The sequence below is a fragment of the Chrysemys picta genome, chromosome 8 (genome assembly GCF_011386835.1).
Source record: "Chrysemys picta bellii isolate R12L10 chromosome 8, ASM1138683v2, whole genome shotgun sequence".
NCBI classification, from domain to species: Eukaryota; Metazoa; Chordata; order Testudines; family Emydidae; genus Chrysemys; species Chrysemys picta.
The window spans coordinates 95,752,776-95,769,137 of record NC_088798.1 but is presented as its reverse complement, the minus strand read 5'-3'; the positions used below and the strand labels follow the sequence as shown (position 1 = coordinate 95,769,137).

At 44.4% G+C, this 16,362-nt stretch overlaps 1 protein-coding gene across 3 annotated transcripts in view; it reads right to left on the bottom strand.

The window, feature by feature from the left end:
- Positions 1-12,099: 12,099 nt before the first annotated feature.
- The window catches only part of KIF3A (kinesin family member 3A), a 42,191-nt gene continuing 37,928 nt past the window's right edge, over positions 12,100-16,362 (bottom strand). For all 3 annotated transcript variants that reach the window (XM_065555921.1, XM_024107822.3, XM_008171211.4), the window contains one exon: positions 12,100-15,957. In XM_065555921.1, the coding sequence (XP_065411993.1) occupies positions 15,909-15,957 (49 nt within the window). In that variant the 3' untranslated portion in view covers positions 12,100-15,908. The remainder of the gene's footprint in view (positions 15,958-16,362) is intronic.

Sequence of the window (16,362 nt, the reverse complement as noted above, 5' to 3'; positions counted from 1 at the left end):
TGGGGCAGGGGGTTGGAGTGTAGAAGGGAGTGAGGGCTCCAGCTCGGGGTGCAGGCTCTGGGTGGGGAGCCAGAAATGAGGGATTCAGGGTGCAGGAGGGGGCTCCAGGCTGGGGCAGGGGCTTTGGGATGGGAGGCAGTTAAGGCTTCAGCTGGGGGTGCGGGCTCCGGGCTGGGGCTAGGGATGTCGGGTTTGGGATGCAAGAGGGGGCTCCGGGCTGGGGCCAAGGGGTTTGGAGTGCATGCGCGGGCTCAGGGCTGGGGCGCAGGCTCCAGCTGGGGGTGTGGCCAGGGATGAGGGGGTTGGGGTGCAGGAGGGGGCTCGGGGCTGAGGCCAAGGGGTTCAGCGTGGGCTAATGGGTGGGGCAGGGGTTGGAGTGGAGTTCGGGCTCTGGGAGCAGGAGTGGGTTCCAACCTGGGGCAGGCGGTTGGGGTGCAGGTGGGAGTGCGGGGTCTGGGAGGATGTTCCAACCTGGGGCAGGCAGCACTTACCTCAGGTGGGTCCCAGTCAGCAGCAGTGGGGCTAAGGCAGGTTCCCTGCATGCCCTGGCTCCACGCTGCTCCCGGAAGCGGCCGGCATATGGGGCCACTAGGCGGAGGTGTGGCCAGGCAGCTCTGCGCAGCATATGCTGCCTGTGCCTGCTGGCACCGCCCCCGCAGCTCATATTGGCCACGGTTCCTGGCCAATGGGAGCTGCAGAGCCAGTACTAGGGGCGGGGGGGGGGGGCAGCACGCAGAGCTTCCCTGATCACTCCTATGCCTACAAAAACAACAAGGAGTCTGGTGGCACCTTAAAGACTAACAGATTTATTTGGGCATAAGCTTTCGTGAGTAAAAACCTCACTTCCTCGGATGCATAGAGTGAAAGTTACAGATGCAGGCATTATATACTGACACATGGAGAGCAGGGAGTTACTTCACAAGTGGAGAACCAGTGTTGACAGGGCCAATTCAATCAGGGTGGATGTAGTCCACTCCCAATAATAGATGAGGAGGTGTCAATTCCAGGAGAGGAAAAGCTGCTTCTGTAGTGAGCCAGCCACTCCCAGTCCCTATTCAAGCCCAGATTAATGGTGTTGAATTTGCAAATGAATTTTAGTTCTGCTGTTTCTCTTTGAAGTCTGTTTCTGAAGTTTTTTTGTTCAATGATAGTGACTTTTAAATCTGTAATAGAATGACCAGGGAGATTGAAATGTTCACTTACTGGCTTATGTATGTTACCATTCCTGATGTCCGATTTGTGTACATTTATTCTTTTGCGGAGGGACTGTCCGGTTTGGCCAATGTACATGGCAGAGGGGCACTGCTGGCACATGATGGCATATATGACATTAGTGGATGTGCAGGTGAATGAGCCCCTGATGGTGTGGCTGATGTGGTTGGGTCCTCTGATGCTGTTGCCAGAGTAGATACGGGGACAGAGTAGGCAACGAGGTTTGCTACAGGGATAGGTTCCTGGGTTGGTGTTTATGTGGTGTGGTGTGTAGTTGCTGGTGAGTATTTGCTTCAGTTTGGGGGGTTGTCTGTAAGCGAGGACTGGCCTGCCTCCCAAGGTCTGTGAGAGTGAGGGATCATTTTCCAGGATAGGTTGTAGATCGAGTCGGTGGTGTCTCAAAGATAGATGGGAGTGCTGGTAGCATAGGGTCTGAGGAGAGAGTCCAAATAGCCAGATAATCCTGCTGTCAGAGTGCCAATGCCTGAGATGATGGGGCGTCCAGGGTTTCCTATGCCTAGGGGCTGCAAGGACATGCCGGCCGCTTCCGGGGAGCTGTGCAGAGCCAGGGCAGGTACTGCCCCACTGTGCCGCTGACCTGACTTTTAACGGCCCAGTCAGTGGTGCTGACCAGAGCCGCCACTGTCCCTTTTCGACTGGTGTTCCCTGTGGCCAGGACCAAGGACTGGCGGGGGGGGGGGGGGGGAGGGGAGAGAGGCCGCTAAGAGCCTGCCAGATGTGCTGGAAATAGCTTCCCCGCTCTACTCCAACACACATCTGAGGGGTGGAGAGACTCCCCCATGCCTGCCTGTGTAGTGTCCAACTGGTGCTGTGCAGGGCTCTGGGCGGCTCTGGCACATGCGAGGCTGCCTTGGCACCTCCTGTGCAGGAGAGTCTTGGATTTTCCCTGGGTGCCGGCCCAGCCAGAGGCAGGAAGGAGCCTGTTGGGCCGTCTTGAGGTGTGCTGAGAGCTCCCACCAGGGGCTGGTTCTCCACACAGTACTGGGAGAGGGACACACCCTGCCGGGGGTTTCTGGAGGAGCAGTGGGGATGGTGGGGGGGCAAAGGGGTGAAGCGGAAGAAGACAGCGTGGAGGGGAGCATGTAAAGCACCACTGGGTGGGCAGCAGAGGCGACACATGGGGCGATCACGCGACCTCCAAATCTTTAAATTGGGCCCCCGCCCACTATCAACAGTTATGAGTCACTAGCGTTCATCCAGGTGGTTTTCATCAGCAAAGCAGAAGAGTTTTGTCGGCGGAAGGAGCATTGCAGTGCGTACACCACCACTGTTTTGTCGATGAAATCTGACTTGTCGCCAAAACGATGTAGTGTAGACAAGGCCTAAGGCAGGCTTACTTGGCCTTGCCTCAGCTCAGGACTTGGTGACTTCTTGCCATCCTTCCCAGACCTACATGATTCAATGATCACAGAATGGCTAGATTGTTTAGCTAAAATAATTAGCACTGATCAAGTTAACATTGGTGATATTTAATCTACCGTCATTAGTCTTGGCAATTAACACCACATTGAGATGCACAGAGCAACCAGCACTTCTCTTCAACTTATCCTTCAGAGATGTAGCCGTGATTCATAGTCAGAAGGTTTTCTTTGCAGTTATAGAACTACCTGTAACAGTAGTTTTTTATAGCCTGATATTGCTTTTTTTTTTTTTGAGTCGGTGACTGAATATTTAAGATGTCTGTAGGGGCCTGATTTAGTGCCCTCCACGTCTTTCCCTGGATTATATTTTATTATATCACATTCACTTTTTTGTTCTGATCATTTACCCCATAGAAGTAAGCAATAAAAGCATTATAAATGTGGCAGCAATTTTCATGGTACCTAGGATGCTTCTTTCCCCATCAGGGTACCTTTCATTGACCATAGCAAGATAAAAATGTAATAGTAAATGTCCTTCCTTTTCTACGTTGCCTTTTTCTATAGTGACCATTAAAGGGTCTTTTTTGCACCAGTTTAAGACACTGTAGATGGATAATGTTATGCAATGACCATTTAAAAACAAAAATGTGCTTTATAGGAATATGTGTAAATATTCACCTTAAAGAGAGGGAGCAAGAACAACCAAGGTAATTAGAGGTCACTGCAAACCACAAAACTGGGACGAAGGCCCAGTGTTTCCGGGTGTTCAGATATGGGATGTTGGTTTGGGCTTATCTAGACTGTAACTTTGCTTAACATCAAATTATCCATCGCCTGGTGTAATGAAATTAGAAAAACTGCAATTTAGTTATTTGTATGCAATTACAGCATACAAATACCATGAAGTGACTCCTATCAGTTGTTATCGGCAGGACGGAAATTTCCTATGATCAATTCAATTGCAAGATTAGAAACAAAAGTCTAATTTTTCCCTTTTATCTATATCCTGGAAGCAGATATAAGCACATGAACAGTAATGACTTAGCCAATTGTGCACAAAATCTATTTATATTTTCAGTATTTTTCCGGCAGCTTCAGCAACTTCACGTCTATAAGTAGTGACACTTTTTTCCAGAATCACACAGCAAGGTATTGTAAATAAATCCTCCTGATTCACAATTGCTACATATTTGAATAATATATAATCAGACATGGGTGTAAGGTTTTCATTTATTCTAACTTGCTTCTGCTTGTTAGCCTGCAACAATCATGTAGTCCTGGGAAGACACAGAATCTGCTGGGTCACCTATTTAAGAGAGATCATCAAGATACTGGACAACATTACAAAGCAGAAGGTATGTGAATTCTCAAGAGTGATCCTTTCACTATTGGAAGGGAGTGACAGAAGACTTTATTCAGGTTCTGTAACTGCTGAAGTAAGGATAAGAGCTGAGCTGACAGCGGCAGACAAAAAAATTTGTTAAGCAAACTAGACTGAAATCATCCTCCAGTGGCTCCTTGAGGAGAGCAGATAACCCCAGGATAAACCAGGGTAGCGTGTGGGTTATCGGTTTGTCTAGCCTGATGTCTCCTCTCTCTTTTTTTGCCTTGATCAAGGTTTCCTGTGGTGAGATGAACGTGACGAATATTTTTGCAAACACAGAGGTAAGAGAAAAATAAATCATCCTAAATCAGGCATAGCATATGGTCGTTATGGGCTTCACCAAGAAACCCTGTTCAAAGAATGGTAGGCAATTTGTGTAGCAGTAACAGTGCAGGTGGAACTGAAGAGTTTCCTCTCTTAGCTAGGGAACTGGACAAAAATACACTCCACCATACTGATGACGAACAATTCTGTTTCTCAGTCTGCTAGAGATAAAACTGAAGCGAACTCCTGAGTTAGAGTCGAGGCCACTAAACTCTAAAGGGTAGAAGCCTGCAGGCCTTCTTGAGGCAAAACCCTTCCGCCTGGAGGTTTTCAGAATTTAGCAGAAAGTTTGTAAGCGTTCTGTTCAGCTGCTTTCCGCGAAGAGCAATCCCACAGAGCAGTGGTACTGACAGGATTGCTGGGGCTACAACAACTGAAAGGATTTACAGACTCTTTACCTTTGCCGGCACAAGAGAACACACTGCAAAACTAAAAAAGAATTGAATCTTCCTTTTTCTTGGAGCTGTCTGTGTGTGTGTGTGTATGTGTCTCGCATACACATATCATTCTATATTGCTATTTCTGGTTAGGCAGAACATCCCTCTAGTCCCACTTATCTGGAGGAAGCTTGTTTAGTTAGCACATAACGATTTAATAGCAGATAATGAAGTCTCAGATGCCTTTTGTTTTTCCTCTGAAAACTGCTGCCTACGTCAAGTATCTCTAGCTCTCCAGTTCCTGCATTCATAGACGGGTGATGTTCTGTACTGCTGCGGCACGGCAGCTCATGATCCTACCTGAGCTTACGGGCAATCCCCTCCTCGTTGCTGAACCCCTCTTCCACTTCTGACAAGCCAGGCACTGCACACCTTGTGCCCCACTGAGCGTGGCTCTGAGCTGCCTCCAGCTGGACTGGCACATAAGGGAATGTTGGGACTGAGCGGGGGGAAGAGTCGCTGGATGCTGGGAACACCAGAATAGGGGTGTGCAGTAGTGGCAGGAGGATCTGCTGGCGAGAGGCTGCCATGCCACCTGCTGTCTCCGTGCAGGTTGCAGTTTGTACTGGGGAGGGGGACATAATGCAGGTATCAGCCTCGCAGCCCGTTTGTAAAAAGGCAGGAATGGTAATGGAGAGGCAGAAATTTCACCCAGAGCCTGTCCCCTTCCCCAGCGGCTTCACTTTTGACACACACCGTTTTATAACAGATCTTGTAAAGTTTTCATTATCGGTCAGTGGCATTGTACATCGGCCCCTTCATGGGGGATGATCACTGAAAAACCAGTGGCATGGTGAAATTAGTCTTCAGCGGGAAACCACCGGTCACTCAATTGCCATGGAGTTTATTGATATTGTCAATATGTTTTTCTCCTAGTCATAGTTATTCAGGATGATCTAACAACCAACATTCCTTTCTTTCTAATCCAGTTTATGGCATCTACAAGTTTAGTGAACATACCCCAAGGTCCAACCTGTGCACCCCTCGTCCTGGTAAGTCACATCCAAAGAGTACATTACCATGGAAGCTTTGGCATCAAAGACTAAATTTGCTCTGGGCTATGGAAAGCAGAGTCCAACAGGACAGCCTTACAGACCAGGGTAGCAAGTGAGATCTTCAAGCGCATCAGGCTCTGGGTAGAGATGTTGCATCGACACACCTGTAATGTAAATCATCTCTTTTAAGGTGTTTCTAGCTTTGTCTGAATCTGTTCAGATGCAGCTAGCGTCTATTGGTTTTCAGCCGTGGAAGAGGATGGCTTCTAAAATTGTTTAGAAAAGTCAAAAGGACTAATAGCTGCTGACACTTCAATTACTTCTAAACTGCATCTTCCCTCCTCCCCCCCCCCTCCAAAAAATCTTATAGTTAATACTTAGGTAGCACTTTTCCTATTCAAAGCATTTGAGGAATGTTAACTGACTACGCACAACCCTCCCTCTGAGTTGGGCAGTATTATGCCAATTTAACAGATGGGAATACGGAGGGAGTGAGGTTAAAAAGTATATGCTGTCCCCATGCCTGCCTATTTTCCCCTTGGAGTCCTCAGTTCTCAATCTCATAATCAGATCTATGCATCAGTTGACATAGGGAAGTGCTCCTTGCTTATTCTTCCCTTGGAGTTGGTGCAAGACAGGAGCCCCTGAATCAGGGCTTTTACTTCAACATTCTTCATTACAGAAAGGAAAATCTCTACATATGTAGCGACTGATTGGAGGCATTTTATTTAGTCTGGAGTGTTGAGAACTGCCTTTTTTTCCTGAAAAGTTGGCACTTCCTTCTCTGCTGCTAGCTGAAACCAGAACTTGTAGGTACATATATACACACACAGTGTGAGTAGGAACAAGAGCAGGAAGTAACCATAACTTTTTCACATCTCATGGGTTTAGTTCAGGGTACAGTTTTCTTCCCCCCGTCCCTTAGAATCAGAAGTGGATTGCATCTGCCCCGTGATCATCAGCTATTAATAAAGTCTGCTATCGCTGTGCAGTTATGTTGATCATCCGGTGAGAGTTTCTAGAAGAGGAATACACTTTTTTCTTTTTCTTTTAGAAAAAGGAGACATTTGATATTTTATGCAAAGCTGCAACGGTTGTTGAAAATGGTCGTTGCGGCCATCCCTACAAGTTTCCCATGGAAGCCATTTATGTTAATTTAATACAGCTAATTCAGAAGGTGAGTAATGTCCTTATAATAAATAATAATTAATGGAGATATCCCATCTCCTAGACCTGGAAGGGACCTTGAAAGGTCATTGAGTCCAGCCCCCTGCCTTCACTAGCGGGACCAAGTACTGATTTTGCCCCAGATCCCAAAGTGGCCCCCTCAAGGATTGAACTCACAACCCTGGGTTTAGCAGGCCAATGCTCAAACCACTGAGTTATCCCTCCCCCCCTTGCATCAGAGTCAGCCTTTTTGGCCGGGGTACGTACACAGTGGCAGATTAACCACTGGGCCAAGAAGGCCTGTGCCCCGGCCAATTGGGGGGTCCCAGAAAAATGGGTGCTCCTGTGCCCTGACCCACTCGACCCAGTGCTCCTGTCAGGGAGCGGGGTCAGGGCACAGGGGCTCGCCCCATTCTGCCTGCCTGCCTGGCACTCCTGCCAGGGAGCACGGCAAGCGCTCGTGCTCTGACTCCACTCCTGGGCAGGCGCACCGAGTGGGTGGAGCAGGGCAAGCTCCCACACCCCGACCCTGTTCGCCGGAGGGGGGGATGCAGGTAGAAGGGGTGGGAAGGGGCCTCCACTTGCTCTGGCTCAAGCCTAATTGCTTCTGTACATACAGCACCTGGCACAACTGGATTCTGGTCCATGACTAGGACTCCGAGGCACTACCCTACTAGAAATAATATGGTCCTGTGTTTTCAAATAGGATACATTTTAAAAGTACATTCATAATTTTTCCACTTTTGAGGGAACCTCACACAGAGCTCAACCCAGTGTTTTTCTATTGACTAGCTGCTTGCATGACTTTTTTCACCACGTCATGGATGATACAAGCAAATCCTGCTGAGTAATTCATACATTCACATACTTTTCATAATTTTGCTTCATTCAAGCCACATTTGGCTACAAACTATGTGAGAAAAGCCTTCTCAAAGCAGGTCTAACCACAAGAAAGGTGTTTGTTCTTGCCACCAGTTAGCAGTTAAAACCACCACCATAAACTAAGTACCTCAGCAATTGTACTAATATCTCTGATGTAACATTTCCTTTATAGGTACCCTGTCCAGTGAAGGCAGACAACAATATTAAGTTGAAACATTTTCTAGAGAACCTGAAAGATTTCTCCCAAAGGATAATGAAAGAAAAGTACAGTAGAATTAGAGGATAAAATTTCCTGTTCACAAATGTACAGTGGCATTGTATTATATTATTATTATTATTAAAGATTATTTATAATTAACCTTAAAATAAAGTGGTTTGGGATCAATGTTGCTGACATGTTATAGGAGACATTTGTTGGTAACCATTGGTAGAGCATCAGCAATGTACTTGGTTCTATCAGAAGACACAGATATAAAGATTGTATGATGCATGAGGCAGAGACTATGTAACACAGGAATATGAGAGCCAAAACGCGCTGGGAGAAAGACTAAGCATTTTTTCTTCTGTCCTCTTCTCTGCTCCCCATCCACACACATAACATTGGAGCACAAAAGACAAGCACATGTGTGCGTGTGTGTGTGTAGGGCTTTATTAGGGATCTGAGGGAGGAGTGTGTTTCTTTCACACTGGAACTGTAAAGTTATTACATGCACACTGAAGGAACGGAAGATATGAACTTGGGAGAGGGAGAAGGAAAGTAGGACAAGGTGAGGAGCAGATGTTTAATTTGGATGTGGTGGACAAGGGCAAGTCTGCGAAGGGTTTGAAGGAAGGTGCGGTGTAGGAGGAGCAATGGGTGAAGATAATTTAGCGGCTGCGTTTTGTTAGGACAGGAAGGGAGTGCTGAATACCACAACGAAGGTGGTTTCGGTAATCAAGAAGGGAGGGAACCAAGGCACAGTGGCTGACAAGTTGTACTGTTACACCAGAAAAGGAGAATCAGATTTTGACAATTGTGTGGTGCAAGCAGTGAGAATTGGCGCTAGCCCAGATGCTTCAAAAGGAGCTATAACTCCAACGACAAGATGCCGGTGTTAGTGATAGCAAAGGAGAAAGGAGGAATTGAGCCTGGGAGGAAAGACAAGGAGCCTTGTTTGGTTTCAGCTGGCAAAGGGCAAGAAAGAATCCAAAGCGCGCGAGAGTCAAGTGGATGGTGGGAAGCAGTCGTTAAAGCCATGAATAGAATATTCATAGAGTCTATTTTGCAAATCCAGTGTTCAGAAACATGATCTTATGAGAACAAGCTACAGGGATGGCATAAACCTAAGGCCGGCAATAGCAAGCCAGTGGCTCAGAAGTACATAGAAGTTGACTACGTGCTTTAAAGGGCAATATCAATTCTAGAGCCATGAGGTGGTCACAGGTGATTTTGCAGAGTCCTTCATACAGCAGACCTCAGATTTCCTCTTTGAGTGCTCAGCTCAGTGCAGCGCCATCACCACCCTACCTTACTACGATCAACAATTCAAAGAGGAGTTTGTGACAGCAGCAGCAAAGGGCAAGAAAGGAGAAAGACCAGAGGGCCAGAAGGGGCAAGAACAAGAAGTCTGAGCTGAAACCCCCAGACTCCTGTGGCATTCAGAGCAGGGGTTTAGTTTCAAGTCTTTCCATCAACAAAATGCCTGACGCAGCAGGTTACACTTAACTTCGGCAAAAGTGTGGGAGATTTCTGATGAAACACAGCATGCAGTAGCTTTGGAAAGTCCCTGTACTCCAGTAGGGCTCAACTAGTACATCAGCTGAGTCAGAGTATTCTCAATGGAACTGCTCAGTTATCTATCGAAACCCTTTATCTATTGCCTGCAGAGCCCATGAAAGATTTTCTTCTGCGAAAGGCAAGCACTCGAATACACAGTATTGTGTGTCTGTCAATAAGTCATTCCTTACAGCAGAGGAAATGGAACCTAACTTCTAAAAACCTCAGCTAATTTTGCAGCAGCCTCGCCACACTGTTTAGAGGATGTCAGTAGGTTATTAACACCAAGAGCACATTTTTAAAAACCTGAAATCAAGAGCAGTTTCAAAATGCTCCCAATCTGTCATCTCATCTTCTACATGCAGGGACTATTTTTTGTTGTTGTGTGTACACAATGCATAGGCCAATGGGCCCCTAATCCAATCACAACACAAATAAATACTACAAACTGGGGATGACCAACTCTAGCCGCTCCCCTACCCCATTCCCGGGAGAGCAGGATGGGTTGAAAGGAATAATTTTCTGAGGGGAGAACACTATTCCAGAAGATGGCTGCTGGCAGTGAGGCTACTAGCAAGGGTGGGTTACCATACCAGTCAGAGAGTGGTCTCCCAGGAAGACAGCTGGATCCATTTAGAGCTTTAGGGATAGCTTTCAGGAGTACTCAGCACCCAGCTGCTTCCCCAAAAGATTGGTGGGTAAGGATCAATTTTGAAAATCTGGTCCCTATACAGAAAGTGTTGCCTTTAATCTATAAATCAAGAAACGAATTGGCAGCCAATGCAGCTGACAGAGCAGAGGTAACGTGTGCCCAGCAAGAATCACCACTTAAAAAGGTAGGGCAACTCTATTCTGCATAAGCTAAAATCTCTAAATGGTCAATTTACTCTTTCTGCAGTCAACACAGGTGGAAGATTGCATCTGAAAACACTAGGTATTGCATTCGTGGTATGGTCAGATCTCAAAGCAAAGCAGCATGAAGCCAGCCTAGTGGTGGAATAGAAGACTTCCCAAGAACACCAAGATGGTGCATGAAGTTGTGGCAGGAATTCAGTAGGTAGCACTTGGCTCTGAGTCACCCAAGGGTGTAAGTAGGGGCCCTACACTGCTGCAGGAGACATCTTTTGGGCTAAAGCCTAGATAGTCTGACCACATGTTATTAAAGATTCCATGACACTTTAGCTAAAAGTAGAGGTGTTAAATGTTAGTTTCTGGACTAATTCTAGGGCAGGTATTCTTCCTAGTTAAAAGTCCCCTGAATTTGAATTGGACACAATCTTCACTTCTGCTCCTCAACTGCATACAACATTACACAATTTAAGAGTATCTAGGTTCCTCTCGAGAGCATGCCACATTTCAGTAGTGGGTGAGAGGTCTTTAAAAAAAAGCAGGAGTTTTAGGCTTGAAGCAAGAATCACTGGGTGAAATTTTATGTTGATCAGACCAGTGCTCACGATGATCCCTTCTGACCTTAAAAACCTCTGATCCTTATTGCTCACTTCCCTCACAGGGTGACTGATTTAATTAACACTGGGTAAAACATTTGAGATCCTTGGATGAAAGATGCTCCAGAAGTGCGATTAAATGCTATCATATTTCAAAGCTCTATTGGTGACCTTAGCTACTATCCTTCAACTGACCATTGGGAGGATCAGTCAACGAGAAGTTGTGTACACAGCAGAACAGTCATACCGAGTCAGACTAATGGTCCATCTAGCTCAGCATTTTGTCTTCTGACAGTGGCCAGCGTCAGATGCTTTAGAGCAGGAGTAGTCAACTATTTTTGGTCAAGGTCCAAATTTCTTCGCCAAGGTATAGTCAAGGTCCACATTCCTGAGAACATTAAAAAAAAAACCCAGCAATAATGATGATAAATAAAAAGACTTCAGGGTCCATTCAAAAGCATCTGGGGGTCAGGATTTGGCCTGCGGTCCACCTATTGACTACCCCTACTTTAGAGGAAATGAACGGAACAGGGCGATTTCCAGAGATCCACCCCATCGTCCAGTTCCAGCCAGGGCTGGCTCCAGGCACCAGCATAGGAAGCAGGTGCTTGGGGTGGCCAATACAAAGGGGCGGTACTCTGTCCGGTATCGGGTGGCACATCTGGGTCTTCGGTGGCAGGTCCCTCATTTCCTCTCTTCCAGAGGAAGAGGAAGAGAGGGAGTGAAGGACCTGCCGCCAAAGAAGTGCCACCGCTCTTTTTTTTTTTTTTCTGCGCCGCTTGGGGCAGCAGAAAAGCTGGAGCCGGCCCTGGTTCCAGGGTCTACCAATTGGAGGTTTAGGGACACCTGGTGCATGGGGTTGCGCCTCTGAACATCTTGACTATTAGCCATTGTTGGGCCTATCCTGCATGACCTTATCTAAATTATTTTTTGAACCCAGTTATACTTTTGGCCTTCACAACATTCCATGGCAACAATTTTTACAGGCTGACTGTGTGTTGTGTGAAGTAGTACTTCCTTATGTTTGTTTTAAACCTGATGCCTACTAATTTAATCAGGTGACTTCTGGTTCTTGGGTTATGTGAAAAAAGCCACACTGTGATAGAGATGAAACATTAGGAGTTCAAATTTTTATTCCTTGGCAAGAACATGCACCATGTAGACACAATACTGGTATGTACAATGTAACATAAAATTTATACATAAAATACAACGAATAATCAGAAACAACACTTCCAACAAAGTTAGCAAAACAATAAATAGGGAGTAATTGTACAACTAGAATTTCTTGCCTATATACAAATGGGTGAAACAGAACTAAAGAGAAATAGCTATAATTTAAAGTGTGCAGACTACAGTATAAGTTAGTGAAAGGCACTACGGAAGATTCTCCCCCCGCCCCCACCCCCTCTTCTAGCAATCCCAGGACCAGGAAAAAATTAAATGCAAAATATGCTCTATTCAAAGCAGTGTTAGGAATGTAACAAACTGACAAAAGACCCAGGAAATGTCCGTGTTAAGGCCAACACTTCTGAACAGAGGAAATTGGGAGGAAAACCGACAGACACGCCCACACAAAACAGCACGAGTTAAGGAAAGACTGAACTGAGACCAGAATAGCTGTATTGGCTAAAGCATAAATTTAAAAAAAGATTTTAAAATGAGTTATGGACAGAACAAGCCTGCAGATAATCCAAGAGCTGCAGGGTAAGTCTGTAGTCCAGATGCATATTTAGTAACTTTAAAAATAATGCCCATACTCAAACATTCAAACCTCTCAAAGCTTGATAAATATAAACTGAACCTACTTAAAAGTATTTCATTTCCAAGCTTCTCCTTTTTAATAGCAAGCGATTTTGTTCTCCAAAGCCAAAGCTGTGACAGCAAATCACAGCCAGCAAGTCTATCATGGAGCATGCTGGTTTTATGTGCAAATTGGTATAAAAGATAGAAATGACAAGAAGCTTCCTTTTTTAAAAACAAACAGACAGACAGAAAAGCTGTACAACGGTAGTTAAGAGGACAAGTAACATTTGTTTACCAGGGACTTGTCTTTTACAGATCTGTTCCACCACAGCAAATCCACTTTTAGCGTTAATCATTTCATGTTTTGGTATGGGTAGAATGGCTCACAATGGCACCTTCAAGGTGCCATAAATGGTGTGTCAGACAATTTGGTAACATCATTTTTTAAAAGCACTGATTAAGGAGGAATTGTTTATTCGCCTAGCTGCTGGATCCTACTGCAGCAAGGTCATAATGGTATTAACTTTTAACATCAAAACCGAGGAACCCCAGATCTTGTATTACTGACATTGGCCCCAGTTCTACACTGACCACATGGCTCCAGAAGCCCACATGAAGCTTGGGCTTCTTGCGACAGCAGAGGTTCTCTTGCACGGCCCCTGGAGCAGGCCTGTGTCCATAGCAACGACTTCTGAGCCATTATGGTCTCTCGTCAGTCTTTTTAGCATGCATGACAGCATACAAGTAAAATAGGATGTTTAATCAAGTTTACTGCACATTCACAGTAAGATACATTTATGTACCAATACTTAAATTTTTTCTTCAAGATGAGACACAAATACACCTCATTTTGGGAAAGAGCTTGATGAATTCCCTCTTATTTAAATACTGTGCTATAAAAAGAGAAATCTGCTAGAAGTTTTACTTAAATCTTGTATAAACTTAAAAACAATAGTTCCAATTGTTTTTTAAAAAAACCCACGCAGCACAGTAAGTTTTGCTCCTGGGTGAAGACATTGAGTATGCCTACCCTGCAATTAAACACCCACAGCTAGCCCAGGTCAGCTGACTTGGTCGCACAGGGTTTGGGCTGCAGTGCTGTCAAACTGTGGAGCAGATTTTCAGGCTAGGGCTGGAGCATTCCCCCTTGCAGGGTCCCACAGCCTGGATTCCAACCCAAGCCCAAACATCTACACTGCAATTTTACAGCCCCCGAGCCGGAGTTAGCTGACACAGGCCAACCACGTGTGTTTAATCGCAGTGTAGACATTTGGGCAGATTGAAAGAAATAGATATTTAAAAAAGAAAGGACAACAGAGCTTAGCCAGAATGCTACTGAAATTCTTCAGAGTTAAATATGTCCTTGTGAGACCAAATTTTAACTGCCAAACTGTGCATCTTACACTTGCATATAGATCCACAAGACACAGCTATTGGTCACAGTGCTAAGAAGGGGACATGAACACATGGTATTTTGATGCATTTTTAAAATATTTTGCACACTACAGAAAGAATATTTCAACTAACTGTAAGTCTTGTCACCAGAACGAATGCATTACACCTGCAGTGGAACAGTGCTACGCTTTTGTTTAGCGATTCCATCTTTTCACATCCGCAGTCACAGCTTTTTACACTCCATGCAACATTGTAAGGTTATACTGAAGTTATAGACATTAATAATCAATGGGTTTATGAAGATTTATGACATCTGTAACTGATGTGTTCCAGCACTAGTTACATAATATGCACAAGACAAAGGAATAATAATTTCTCCTGGATCACAAAAGCAATATATTAAAATGTTAAATGTTTAGTAGCAGCACAGTTTTCAGGGGGATCAACTGAACTAGTAAATCAGCAGCCACTCAATGCAAGAGATAATGATTTTAGAAGAAATTAAGCTACTGTCTCTAAGTGTAATGGAAAATAAAAGACTACTTGGGTGTAGACAGGACCAACTTTTGTGCAGATGTTACTATTACCTGGAGATGGGAAGTAAAGGAAGCACCTCTCTATTTTAAAATATAAAGGGTCCAAATTCATCACTAGTCAATAGAGCATTGCCCCCAAAATATTGGGGCCACGGGTGAGAAAGCTAGCCACAAGCTCTGAAAACACCTAGCCTGAGCTATATTATGGGTTTGTGACACTCTCTTTAACATAGTAGGATTTTATCTTCTCCATCCATATTGAGAATAGAGCAATTCATACAAAAAATGCAAGGCTCAGTTACAATCAGAGAGATCAGTTACACATCCTCCACCCAGTGCGAGCGCAGTGAAGGCAACCGTGCAAAGCAGCCTTTAAAAAAGTAAAATATATTCTCTTGCATTTTCTTCAGCGATGGCCACCCTCAAAAAAGTAGTCAAAGAGTTGTTGCCTAGCAACTGTGTGCATTTAAACAGTAAATAAAAGGACAACATCACTTCAAATAAAATGAAATTAAACAGTTTTGTTTTCATTTGCACTGAAACTAAACAAAACATTGTCCCTTGCCCAGTGTTCTTGAATTTGTACAGTTTAGGTTTTCAAAACAGTCACTCTTTATGCAACAATATACAGTAAGTCTACATATGTCAGTTACTAAAGGAACAGAAAGACAATTAGTCATTTAATGTATGAAATTCAAACAACAGCTACAATTAGGGAGTATTTAAATAGCCAAGGAAGGGGGCTCAGTATTCAGATTGAGTTATATCATGGATTTATACCCACCACATGAAAACATATAACAGTGCAACACAGGACAACAGTATAAGTTGCTACTTTATGTACAAAGCAGGACATAAAACAGAGTTATCAGGATTTAAAGTTCAGGGTCTATCTACCACACTGGGCTAATATTTTTAAAATTTAAACACATCTAAAGTTCTTGCTTTCTATACATTTCATTTCGACAAAGGTTACTGCCAATGGTTTCCCTGCACAACACAAAGAGTGGTGTAATACATTGACAATTTCGCAACAACACATATATTGGTTTAACATATGTTAATATAACATACAGTATAAGGGTAATTAGAGAAACAAGTTCATTTTTGTTTACTGATGAGGCATTGTTTTGTAGCCCCTTCTGGTCAAATTGTGCCAGTTCCTCAATATTTTCTAATGAACTATGAATTTTAGCAAAGCATCACAACACACATTAATCTTTACTCTGACGCTGAATGCATAACACCTACTGAAGCAGAGAGTCAATTACAGCTCCTGGCTTTGCTGAACGTTTTCTGTTTGGAGAGGAGGGGTGGAAAAAAAAGACAAAAACACATTACTAGTCTACCAAAGAAAAGGAAGGGGTGGCATTTTCCAAATCTAAAGAATATACTATTAACACTTACACAAGTTTGGTTTCTAGCCTCTAAAAATAATATGCTAAAATCTCAACAAAAGCATATTTAATATTTTAGAAGGATAATACAATCTATCTAGGTTTATATTTGGTCATCCATCAGCACCACCCTCATTTGGACAGGTGACTTATGTGTATTCTCGCATTGCACTTGTGAATTTGGCTCCCAAAGTGTATGCTAGCATAAAACACATCAAGTAGCCAGAGGAGAGGAATGTAGCAAGAACAACACACACACACACGTTTAAGAAGGCGTTAAAGTAGGCCATTTCCTAAGTCACTT